The sequence below is a fragment of the Sardina pilchardus genome, chromosome 7 (genome assembly GCF_963854185.1).
Source record: "Sardina pilchardus chromosome 7, fSarPil1.1, whole genome shotgun sequence".
NCBI classification, from domain to species: Eukaryota; Metazoa; Chordata; class Actinopteri; order Clupeiformes; family Clupeidae; genus Sardina; species Sardina pilchardus.
Window position 1 is genome coordinate 25,165,574 of NC_085000.1, and position 13,027 is coordinate 25,178,600.

A 13,027-nucleotide genomic window follows, 5' to 3' on the forward strand; every position below is an offset into this window, starting at 1 on the left:
CTCGCAGTCTCGGTGAATGGCTTTCAAGGGTGCAAAATGAAGGTCTTAACTTGGTGAAATAGGTTCTCTCACACATATTAACTGTTTTGTATGTGACTATAGCCTAGCGTTGGATAACGTTACCTAGTAGCTTGGTTGCTGGTCTGAACTCAGTTTCAAGCAGCGAGGTCTCAGATCTCACCAAATTTATACATCTGCAGCAGCCTAATTTGGGAATGGTGGCAGTCGATGGATGCGTTTGTTGTGTTCGACCTGTTTTATGCAGTCAGCACCCCTTGTTGGAAAGCTGAAACGTATGTAAATTGCGACGTAGGCCAATTGACCGCCATCAAATGTTGCAACGAGAATCAGAAGACTTGGCTAAACATCTCATTGACTTTCTGTGGGGTAGGCTGGAGCTGTGAGTCACTTCTGTTGGGGCAGCATGATCAGAATTCAAATTCAGGACGGTCTCTTATGTAATGAAGAGACTGTCTCCAGCACACCGCCTAGTTGCGCTGCACTGATATGGTGTGAGCACAGCCCCATCAGGTGCAATGCAAAGCTCGTTTTCTCTAACCTATTGGGCTACGATCACACTAGTAATTTTCAGCAATTCAGTCAATATGCATATTAAACATAATAGTGTTCAGCACAGAACTGACCAACGAGGGCGCAAAGCGTTGGTGAGGCTAGGCATAACGCGTTACGAAAGGTCAACAGACAATGTTTCTATTTTCATTCTACATTACGCACACTGAGACCACCATGCTTACAAGAGGACAAACGCACGGGCTCTCTATACTTGATTATGGTGCTACAGTTTTGGACTAGGCTACATAAGAGCTTGCAACTTCCACCTCTCAGGCCTTCATGCATTGAGAATTGGAGGAAATCTGCCAATGCAGGCCTATGCTGCTTGACCTGTCGTTGTCTATCTGGAACATGCTGATTGAATTGTAGGTGATATTGAGAGTGTGGATTCTATCTTATTTGTGTGAACACGACGAATATACCAATAAAAATACAACATTTGTATCAGAAATTGTGTTTTCTTTTGTCCCTCTATCACTTCTAAATGGATTGGTGATTTTTCTGTTATCCCGCAAAGCGAACAGTAGCCTATGCTTACCTCTGGGTCGAGCACACAAAGGCCTTGCTAAAAACGCACCATGGGCATTTTCAAATTTCAGTAACCGCCAACAACATTAATACTTTTTCCAATCGTGCGTCCATGCCTAACACTTACATAGTCCTGCAGTCACGGACTAATTTTGGATTGGCTAATACATCAGCGACGGCTTCAGCGCACCAACACATAACGGCCGTTTGCAGTCCAGTGACAATCAGCCTAATGAGCTTAAAAGGCAGAAGCTCAAACGACACGAGCTCTGTTCATAGTGTGTGAATGTAGCCTAAGATTAATGTAAGGCTTGGTTTTCCATTTAATTTGTGTACTGAACGCCCCATGACCATTGCTGTAAAGAATAATTAAAACAAACCGACAGACAGCTCAAAAGGGGGGAAAAAATCTGAAAAGAAAACCATAAAACAGTGACCCTTACACCAGTTACAACATAGAGTATTATTTTAATAATGACCATGATCAAATCTAAGAACGTGATAGATAGTGACCTTCGATACAATGCATATTCATTTCAGGGGTGACTTTAAACTTTGCTTCATAATTTTTTAGTATTTCATATATTCTCATGAATCATTTGTTATATGATTATATAAATCTGATTCCCTCACACAATACACACCCTCTCTTTCACACACAAACACGCACACACAAAACAGCAAGCAGGTCCTAAAAAATCACGCACAGAAACCATATAATCTTTTTTTCTTACTTTTAACGGTAATTCAGTAACATTAATTTTCAGGTTACACGTTTGAGGCGTTCTTCGTTATTATATGTTCCTACGTTAAAGCTTAGCATTATACTGATGATGAGGGGAAGAAAGCAAAGAAATAACTGATTTCTGTTAACAGAGGACAAGAAAAAAAAATACTGTAAGTGATAGGTCTAAACTTGATTTCCAAGCAGTGAATGCTACATTTTCCCCAAATTGACTCACACAAAGAAACAGCGACCTCTGATGGATACAGGTGGAACAGTAAAAAGTTACAATTCTGCTTCAAAAATAAAACAAACAAACAAACAAAAAGATTAGGCAAATGTGACAATCTTATCATGGGGCTAATAACCTTAACTTGAGCGGCACGATTCCTCCTTCCAACCAATCAGGAGAGATGAGGGTGACTTCCCTTGGTGAGGGTGCTGCAGGACGACCTCTTTTCCCTGATAACTTGGTGCTGTTTCATTTGAGGTACTTGATATTAGATTTCACTGTGTTGACCATACACACTAGCTTGAAAATGTTAAGGCTCCAAGCAGGAAAAAAAAACAAATAAAAACAAAACAAAACAAAACAAAAAACAAAAAAACAAAAGAAAAAGTACTGTGACACTGACATGACATTTCTGTTTGTCACCAAAAGTAATAAGCCAAGTGTTACATAATTCAAAAAAATATAGATTTTCTTTTACATCAATACCTTAATGTCACATCGCTCTTTGTCCCTTCTCTGTGGGTTGCACAATAACGTTCTGGCCTTGCTTAAATCAACACATCTCATATTCATCCGAATGGACAACAAAAAGGTAGCACACAAACAGGTCTTCTTTTTTGACTGTACAAAATAAAACTGGCCAAGTACAATTGTGGTCAAACCCCTGCTGGGCTCGATCACCGTCACCCAAACGTTCAACCCCTTCCACAGACTACGACACAAAAGCATTTACATGACCAAAACACTCACACGTCATAGGCTTGACAATCGCTGAATTGCACTCATTGACTTTCATGAGCAATGTGCTGACAGAACAAAAAGACAACGTGCAGATATTGGTCAACATTAAGGATGAGCAGAAGGGTGGATGAAAATCATACTCAATGATAGAAAAAGAGAGAAAAAAAATGATAAAGTAATTTGATAGGCGATGGCTGACGTTGCCCCCCCTGACACGGCCTATGACGGGGGAGGTGGGTGGGTGGGTTTGGGAGGGGGGGGGGGGCAGGAGAAAGAGGCTTAAGTTCGATGCTGGCTGAAGTCACCAGAATTAAATAGAAAAACAAAAAGATTGTTTGTTTTTTTCAATAATGTTGTTTGTTTTTATAATTTCTTCTTTCATGTCCTCTTAAATTCCAATTTCAAAATGTCAGTCCTAAAACAACCGTTGATCAAGCTATGGGGTGCAGTCTTCTATTGTTTACTTCGATTTTGGCGTTCCTGAAAACAAAAAAGGGAAATGAGAGGAGACAACATGAGTAGAGCAACAATGGGTTGTCAAAGTCAGCTGCATAGTCTGCAGTCATCACTCCAACACAAAAAGATCACAGTTCACTTCAAGTCAAATCACCAAAAATGATGACCATGGGTGCCTCTCATGTAAAGGTTATACGTCCTCCCTCGCTCCTCGGGCCTCGATCCTCACTGATCTACATAAAGAAAGATAGACGAAGGGATAGACTATCGTTGTTGCCGCCCCATCATTCTTTATGTAGATCAGTGAGGATCGAGGCCCGAGGAGCGAGGGAGGACGTATAAACTTTACATGAGAGGCACCTCTAGGGTGAGAAAAGTATTCTAAGGACTCTCAGAACAGAGGGTACAGCAAGTTGTACAGGATCTTTAGGGCAAAGAAAGATCAACCTAGTTTTCAGCAATCATTTGGATGCTATATGCTCAGGATATGCTCAGAAACGTAGGATAAGAGATTTATTCCAGGATTTATTCCAGTGTTAAATTAAATATAAACATGCACATACAAGTCAACACATTGCTCTCACAATCAACTCTACAGGCACAATGTTTAATATTGCTGATGTTGATGGCATACCTGATCCAGTCGGGAGCGATTCTGAATGGGAGCAGGCTCATAGGTCTGTCACAGAAAGACAAACACAGTTATTCATTCGATAGGGCACAAGTGCTACACCACCACATACACACTTTGAGCCAGTTCTACAGAACAAAAAAAGTAGGGCACTACAGGTATTAAACAACTCCAACTTTTTTTTTTACATTTTGCCATTGGTGCAGCAAAAAGTAAGAAAGCTACAGTAGCAGTGCATTTCATAATTAACAGACACAATAATGAGGTAATTGTAAAGGTTGATGGGAAATTAACTAGAGCTACAAGTGACAATGGTTCCTGACTGGGCCAGTTACTGTGGTCTAAAATACCCTTTGATGCACATTAATAAGGTCTGTAGTGAGTTACATTTATCAAGGCCATAAGCTTCAAGGATCACAATCAGCATCCAAATGATGAGAGTGCCCGGGCATGTCCTAACAACACATTTGCTGCAACATAGGTCATAAATATCACCTACAGTTAGCATTAGCAAGCCCCATGCACAGCAGCCCAACAGCAGTGTGTTGTTAACCATATATAAGCTATACACGATATACACAAGCATACATGAGACAGTGCACCCAAGATGTGAGGAAAGATATTCTATGAGTACTCTACTTATTTGTTCAGTACACAGATACCTGTACTGACACAGGTGCACACCACATTCAGTGAGATTGAATTTCAAATGAATAACCACAGTCCATGTCAGTCTGTCTCTAGGTGTATACAGTGGGTATAGTAAGTATTCACACCCATGCTAAAGTTGACTAAAAAGAGGAATATAAAATCATCTTTTGAGAATTGATTGTAATGCCTTAATTCAAAAAATGAGCAAAAATCAAACCGCTAAGGACACTAATTTTCTTTGTGATTGAAGAATGTATCGTAAATAGATAAATGTTCTTCCTTAAATACAGGTTGCATAAGTATTCAACCCCTATGTTAAATTCCCATAGGAGCAGGAGGAGTTTTTATATGTTTTTATTTTTAAAGTCCAGCTATTTCATGGATCCAGGATAATATGCATCCTGATAAAGTTCCCTTGGCCTTTGGAATTAAAATAGCCCCACATCATCACATACCCTTCACCATAGATAGAGATTGGCATGGTGCTTTTTACAGTTAGCCAATTAGCCTGTTTGATGCTCATTGAGCTCAATGCAAATTAAACAGGCTAATAGGCTAACTGGAAAAAGCACCATGCCAATCTCTATCTATGGTGAAGGGTATGTGATGATGTGGGGCTATTTTAATTCCAAAGGCCAAGGGAACTTTATCAGGATGCATATTATCCTGGATCCATGAAATAGCTGGCCTTTAAAAATAAAAACATATAAAAACTCCTCCTGCTCCTATGGGAATTTAACATAGGGGTTGAATACTTATGCAACCTGTATTTAAGGAAGAACATTTATCTATTTACGATACATTCTTCAATCACAAAGAAAATTAGTGTCCTTAGCAGTTTGATTTTTACTAATTTTTTGAATTAAGGCATTACAATCAATTCTCAAAAGATGATTTTATATTCCTCTTTTTAGTCAACTTTAGCATGGGTGTGAATACTTACTATACCCACTGTATGACCCTTAGCCAGCCATTTCAATATTTACAAACTTAGTCATCAACTAGGGAAATCTTTCATCAATAACCATTACAAATGAAAAGAATGAACAGTCTTTGAACTCGCACCAACATGACGAACGATGGTCAAATGTCAAAAGTGTCACGGAAAACTGGAATGTCACACACATTAGCCGAGCATGCAGGGCATACAGTAGCTGTTATTTAATGAAAGGATGTAGTCTACACATGCTAAAAATAATTTACTACACAGTTCTAAATATAGCAATACACACACAAGATAAAACAACAGGAAATTGAAAGCAGATATTGTGCAGTCCAAGCCTGTAGCATACCCTATGTCCTTCACCATACACAATTAAACTGAAGCAGTTTAAAACAGGTACTGATAGATTCCTCCATCAGCAGCCTGGAGACCTATTTAAATAATTTATGACTCCAAAAAAACCCAACAACAAAACTATATGTGCCTTTTTGTAAAGTGAGACATCAGGCATCATTTCTTATTATATATTTGAAGTTATTTGAAAATATTAAATTCATACATTATTATTATTATGAGAATTATTATTATAACAAGGTCGTTCCCGGTAATACCATTTTGTATAGAACCAGAGCAGATAATACCATGATCTGGTGGAGAAGAGCATTCTAGAAGGGTTAGAATCTGTCCCTGGATGAGTTCTAATTTAGAATATTGGTCCTGACATTTCTGAATGTGCTGTAACTAATCTCTTATGATCTAGCATATAGCATGTACAAATGTGCAGCATTACATCTGCAAATACATGGCATTAAACATTATTTTCAAAAGATAGCAGAAATGTTACTTCCTCCTGTGGTCAAACAACAATCTTAGATTCTCTACATGATTACAATACACTTTATGACACTTGGATTGGGTGACTCCCTCGTAAATGACAAGACTGTGCTTGTGTGCACTGGGGTTATCAGAGAATGAATGTGTGCGCATAATTATGTCTACTGAAGTTATATATCTGAAGGAGCTGAATTGGCATTCTGTAGTGGCATAATTATTAACTCCTGTCTGTCTGTCTGTGTGTGTGTGTGAGTGAATGAGAGATAAGTCTCTTTATGCACACATCACAAGCTGAATTTACCTTTTTGACCACCTCCTCTTCCTCCTGCCTCTTCTCGTAGTGCGAGAAGTCGTCAAAGATGGAGGTGGTGTGTTTGTAGGTGGCGATGATCTTGAGCACCTGCTTGGCCTTCTCCAGGGGCACCTCCTGCGTGTCGCGCGAGTTGGTCACCGGCTTGTTGTCGTTGTTCTCCAGCCGGATGTGCCGGAGCTGGCTGTTGGGCACGTCCTTGACGAACAGCCAGTCCACGTCGAACTTGCCCTTCCACTTGTCCTGGGCCCAGACGCCTGCGCTCGTGCCGTAGTCCACGGGCGAGCGCATCTCGGCCACGCCGCAGAAGTGCCCGCTGCCGTTGACGCTAAAGAGCAGGTAGACGGGGCCCTTGCCGTTGACGGCGCGGAAGGCCGCGTCCAGCCGCTTGTTGCCGTGCTCCGTGCTGCACCAGATGGAGTACTTGATGGAGCGGTGGATGTCGTCCTCCGAGTAGCTCTTGATGATGAACACGCGGCCGGTCTTCAGGTTCCAGTCGAAGTCCTTGGGGTTGTAGCTGTGGGCGGCGCGCAGCTTCTCCAACACCGGGTGCGACTCCAGGCCGGGTCCCGAGCCGGGGGGTCCGCCGCCGCCGCCGTTCCCCACGCCGCCGCCCCCGCTGGACGAGCCGCTGCTGTCCATGCTGCCGCCGCTGTAGCCGGGGTTACGGTTGCGCGGGGCGACCCAGCGGGTCTGCGGCGGCGGGATGGGGTTGTGGTTCTGGTAGGGCTGGGGCGGGGGTGGACCCTGCAGCGCCATCTGCTGGGCGAGCGACTGGTTGGAGGGCATGGGCTGCTGGGGAGGCGGGGGCATGCTGTGGTGGGGGGGCAGGTGACCGTGGGAGTGGAGCTGCGGCTGCTGCTGGTGTTGGTGGTGGGGGGGCAAGGGGGAGGCCACTTTGGTCACGGGCCCCTTGTTGTCCCAAGTCCCGATGTCCATGTTGTGTTTGATGGGCGGCGGTGGGAGGGCGCCTCCGGCCATGGGCATGCCGGGCTTGGCCTTCACCTTCAGCTGCTGCGGCTTGGCCGGCTTGCTGGCGATGGCCGCCCAGGAGGTGGGCTTGGGCGGCGGCATGCCGATGGGGGTGCCCCCGTTGCCGGTGGCGACCGCCGCGGCCACAGCCCCGCCGCCGATCACCGAGCCGACCGTCTTGACGCCCGAGCCACCGCCCGTGACGTCGCCGCCGATCTTCAATCCCACCATGCCCTGCTCCAGGCTGTTCATGCCCGGCGCCTTGTTCAGTGTGTCACTGTGGAACCCCGTCTGCCCGTCCGGCACCAGGGTGCCGCCCAGGGAGCTGGGGGGGTAGCTGTAACTGCCCCCATACGCAGAGCTCTGAGTCTGCTGCCCCTGGGAGCCGCTAGTGCCCCAGGCCGAGAAGGCGGGGTTCTCGGGGAAAAAGTTAAAGCGGTGGGGGTAGATGCTGCTGCCCAGACCCCCCGGCTGTCCAAAAACGGTGTCGTGCATGAAGTGGTGGTCGCCATTGCTGAGGGGGGCATAGGGGGCAAGATAGGGGATGGGGGGATCCCCACCAGTTGACCACGGGGCCTCGCTCAAAGGGTAGGGGAAACCGATGGAGGGTGCATAGTAGCTGGACAGGTAGGGGTCGGTCATGGATTGATAGCTGTTGTTCTGAGAAATGAAAACAACATTTCAACATTGTGTTAATCGTCAGAGACTATGCATGGACTGTAGGGATGTAAGGATTAATCGATTAGTCGTAATTGAAAATGCAAGAAAGGCAGTTGAAGAAACTTTGGGAAACACTTTTTGGACCATTTTCTACCATTTGAATTGATCAAACACCTAATCCATGAATTGAGCAAATAGTTGATGGATGGATTGACTATGAAAATAATCTTTAGTTGCAGCCCTGATGGACTGTTATGCTGGCAGCAGGGAAACAATGGGTACTACAGGTCACTAACTATTTGGCTCTCAAAATTCCTTCTCCTTTAAGAACTTGGCCAGCAAACTGATAAACCATAAAGCATTACTCACCATAAACAACATCACATACCCAAATATGGTCAGTTAAGCTTTCTGTGTACACACCAAATAAAGAGTGACTAACAACCCTAATGCATCTTTCTGTTCATATCCAAAACCACATTCTGGCTCATGCCATGCCATGCTCCTTTCATCTCATTTCCTACAAGGGTGCAGGTGAATGCATCGATATACTTAAAAGGAAAGATTATATAGAGAGATTACTCCAATCCAATACTATCTACTAGGGTCCTCCTGAATAGATTCACTGAAGGGTAACAGTCAATATACCATTACGCATCAAAGGTAAATAAATGTCACAGGGCATGAATAGAAAACACAAACAGCGTGGTCCTAAGTGTATTCCCCCTGACTTACTCTTCCGCACCATAAGCCAACAGGTGCGGGTGGTTAACCTTGTGACGTGTCTCCTGTTAATCCATGCGCCGCCAAGCCATGCATCCCTCAGCGATTATATCACCATAACTTTATAGCCTTGAGGGTTATGAGGGTTAAGTCCACATTACAAAGATTTGGCTGAAATATCAGGTCAACCTTAACCCACTTGCTAAAAAACAAAAAGCTTGTCAGAGTGGTATCCGTCAAAATAGGGCTTCCATATGTACTGATGTGATGTGCAGGCTGTTGGCTTTGTGCTGGTTCTTAAAACCGTAATCAGGTCTGGTACCCCTCCTCCCAATCATCATATCTCCAGTGGTTTCTTTAGGGAGAGACGCTTAACTAATGCAATTCCCACATTAATGCTCACTAGTCCTTGTATGCTCTGAGCAAATGGGAAGAGAGCATGATATGGTGGCAAGCAACTAGGCCATCATGATCACTCATCAATCAACACAACCAAATCAAAGAATCACTACACAGCTGGACAGCAGACAACCAGTCAACAAGACCAAAATAGTGGCACACACTTGCAATCAATTAATGATTGTGTCTTCGCTAACATATTGCCATTCCTTGAAATATCTGGCGATTTTACTTCAAGGTATTTCTTCCCTCTGAAGCAATTATCCACAAGTTTTGCATAAATTCAAAAAAGGCCACTTGTTTCTCGTCCAGCAGGCGTCTGGCCTCTGCTGGGTAGTAAAACCCTCTTCCATATCTCCAGACTGGTGACATTTACGACTCCCACGTTCCATAAATATCAATCACCCATCCATGCCCAGCTTTGCTACACTTACAGAATGATTCTCATTTAGCAAAATAATGCTTTCAAGCCTACTGTCAGTGATTTCTGTTTAGAGCGTGTGATAGCTGGGTGTGGAGTCCATTGGGTCATGATATTAGAAATAAATCTCCATTCGCTCCTGCCATTTTTCGTTACACTTGCTAATGAATAACTTGCTTAGCATCATTTGAGCAATAGCTTTGCTAATGAGCTGGAGAACGCTGCTTAATGGAGATTTTTGTTTCTATCTGTCTTGGTAAAACACTCAAAAAAATCCATCTTAGAATAAGTTGCCTCTACCAATACATTAAAAATTGATGGGTGGTTGGTATCAAAACTGATCCTCAATTATCATACTTCAATAAACAACTCAGCTCTGATAATGACTGACTAGGACACAGGCAGGCAAAAAACAAAACATCGTCAAAACTGAAATAGGCTATAGATTCATCACCATGGATCTTTGAAATAATATCCTAGTACAGCTCCTCGAACGGATATGAAATATAGCGTTTACAGTTTTTTCTACAAGTTTTATGAGAAGGACAGGATGTTTTGAAGGTAGGGGGAAAACAAAATATCTTACCTGATTGGACTGGCTAGTGAGGTATGGTTCAAAGTCGTTGTCATGAACAGTTTCCTTCTGGTGTAGCGAGCCATTTTGCACTGAAACAGGAAAAACTGAGTGATAGGAGTTATTTATCAATCAACACATCAAACACACATATGCAGACACAGTCCAACTCTTCCACTCACTCACTCTGTCACTGTCACGCCACACACACACACACACACACACACACACACACACTAAGCATTTATATAAAAAGTCCTCACTCACACCATCTGCGGATTTCTCACACCCCTCACAGACATATCACCCTTCTTATATTTATAACGGCATCTTTGAGGATCGCATACAATATCTTTGAGCAATCTATGGGTTCCTGTCATAGCATATTACACTACCTGTACCCTACATAGACTTGAGAGGATGTGATTCAGAGGTCGTTGATAAAGAAACAAGTGTGACACATTTCACCTCACTGCTTTGAGTCACAAATGCAGGCCTGAGTGTCTGCTGGGGTCCTATTAAATGACTGGTAAAAATAAATGTTTGTGTGTAGCTGTCAAAAGCATTTTACTGACAAGTTGTCTTGAATTGTGCCTAAAAATCACATCTCTCACAGGAATCACACGAAAGTGATTACACAGAAGTTACATGTCCATCAGCCTTTGACATGAAAAACATTGTCAGCCTAACCCATGCTGTTGAAGACCTTCGAAATGAATAGATTTAGTGATGCTTCTGGTACTAAATGGCAACTAACTAACTGTGTGTACAACGAATCATATCGAAGGGTAATCCTTGGAAGAACGAGTATGATGATTAGCTAGAAGACCCTACGTTAAATTCCTTTTGCCTCCTTCAGATGCACCAAATACAGTGAGTGTTCGTTGTCAATCCACATAGTGCTAACCATATTAGACAACCACAATAAACATGTTGAACGTGTGATGTTATAATGACCTGACTAACAGCAAATAGGTGCTGTGACATTTGCGTTAGTTATGCAAATTCTTAGATCTTACCTTTAGCATCTTGTCCCTTTGATGTCTGCGTTCCGTTGATGAACACCGCAAAAGCAGATGGAAAAAGAAAAAGAGAGAGAGGCAGTGACGTGATTGCTTATAAGCTAGATACTTCAACCAATATACAATATTGTTACACAAAAAGCACAGGTTGACGTTATGCGGCATGGGTTCGGCAAATTGATATCGTTTTTAGCAATCAATGTCTTCTACGTACATCAATAAAGCTAACGTAACCTAGCAAATGTTGTCGCTGGCTAACCTTAGTTTTGCTCTAGATTCGTGAGGCAGTTAGCAAACTAACCAGATTCCTGACATTACATCCTCAGATATTGTGACACTAATAAAATACAAATTATGCTAAATTAACGACATTGCTAACTATATAGCGTTATCTGGTTAGCTAATCATGTCCTTTGGTTAGGGCTTGCAAGAGCCAATAGTGCGTCGCTAGCTATTAAGCTAACCTGAACTTAAACCGAACCATGCATCTTCAACGAAAATGTTAATAATGTAACTGTTCTACAGGGGACATTATATGCCACCTAACTGATTCTTTGAGCGTGAATGGTTGTAATAGTGGAAAATAATATTCATGTGGTGCACTCTACAGTAAGAATTCTGGTTGGACACGCCATAGGCATCGAAATATATGCTCCACGGAGAGCGGCTATTAGCTTGTAAGCTAACTCCTGAGCTAGGTGGCAATAGCTTGCTAAGTTAATGTTAACGTTACATCTCCGCACAGGCAGCAAGGATTGGACGCACATTCCCTGCTCCTTCTAGAGGCCTTCTGTGCTCTACAGAATTCTTCCGGTAAATCCTTCCAAACTTACCTGAGGGTCAATGCTGGTGGTAGACATAATTCATCAAGAAACAATCCGGATTCGTATGAAACCTTGAAACTAGCTAGCTTGTCAATGTCTTCCGAAAAATCCGTGTTTCCTTCAGATCCCAGTACAGTAGCAAGCTAGCTAGCTAGCTATGTTTTTTTTACTGCACGAATCCCCAACACAAGTTCCACTGCAAGATTCAGCTAATCCAGTCCTCTGGTCTTTTCTAAATTCCAGCTTGAAGGTGAGGTGTTACTTTCAAATGTTCCGTTTAAAGATATAAACAATTTATATCCCTTAATGTCTTCTTTTTACTGTTTTTTTCCTTCTCCAACAAACCCCCAGTTATTGTGCAGCCCAGTTCACTTCCCCCCAATGGCAGCTTCATCCGGGTCTGTTCATTGAAGATTGACGTCAGCAGTACCGGTGGTTGACCATGCTTAGTGTAAGATCAAAGTTACAGAAATTGTGAGCACACATTGTGGACTCTCACTATGTTGATTGAGCCATACTTTTAAACACAAGGTTGCGTGTGTTTGCATTATCATTCAGGCCTATGCAATTGTAGTAGCTTGAGTGAAACAGAGTTGTGCTAGTCCTGGAGCTCATAATCACCAGAGAGGCCTAAAAAGTTTGCACAGATAGGCCTACAGATAACATAACTGACTATTGATTATTATATCCATATATGTATGTATAGTTATAAAAACATAAAAAATAAATGTTCTCTTTACCCATAAGCTAACATACTTTATGAAGGGCTAAGTTGTTCTTGAAAATAGGCTGTGACAGGAGCATGGTTA

At 42.8% G+C, this 13,027-nt stretch overlaps 1 protein-coding gene across 2 annotated transcripts; it reads right to left on the bottom strand.

Annotated features, from left to right (window-relative positions):
* Nucleotides 1-1,549: 1,549 nt before the first annotated feature.
* ythdf1 (YTH N6-methyladenosine RNA binding protein F1) lies at nucleotides 1,550-12,635 on the bottom strand. 2 transcript variants are annotated; one of them, XM_062541479.1, is made up of 6 exons: nucleotides 12,228-12,635; nucleotides 11,392-11,416; nucleotides 10,385-10,464; nucleotides 6,615-8,255; nucleotides 3,889-3,933; nucleotides 1,550-3,278 (listed from the first exon to the last, which is right to left on the bottom strand). In XM_062541479.1, the coding sequence occupies exons 1-6, from the start codon at nucleotides 12,252-12,254 to the stop codon at nucleotides 3,252-3,254; spliced, it is 1,845 nt and encodes a 614-aa protein (XP_062397463.1). In that variant the 5' UTR covers nucleotides 12,255-12,635; the 3' UTR covers nucleotides 1,550-3,251. The 2 variants fall into 2 exon arrangements, with proteins under 2 accessions (XP_062397463.1, XP_062397462.1); XM_062541478.1 differs by having other exon boundaries at nucleotides 10,385-10,479; nucleotides 12,228-12,634.
* Nucleotides 12,636-13,027: the final 392 nt, after the last annotated feature.

Bases quoted from the DNA above. Each gene is read 5' to 3' on its own strand.
- ythdf1 (XM_062541478.1), bottom strand. From the start codon at position 12,254: ATGTCTACCACCAGCATTGACCCTCAG. The intron at 11,417-12,227 runs GTAAGTTTGGAA...AACGGAACGCAG, and splicing joins CCACCAGCATTGACCCTCAG to ACATCAAAGGGACAAGATGC. The intron at 10,480-11,391 runs GTAAGATCTAAG...CCTATCACTCAG, and splicing joins AAAGGGACAAGATGCTAAAG to TTTTTCCTGTTTCAGTGCAA.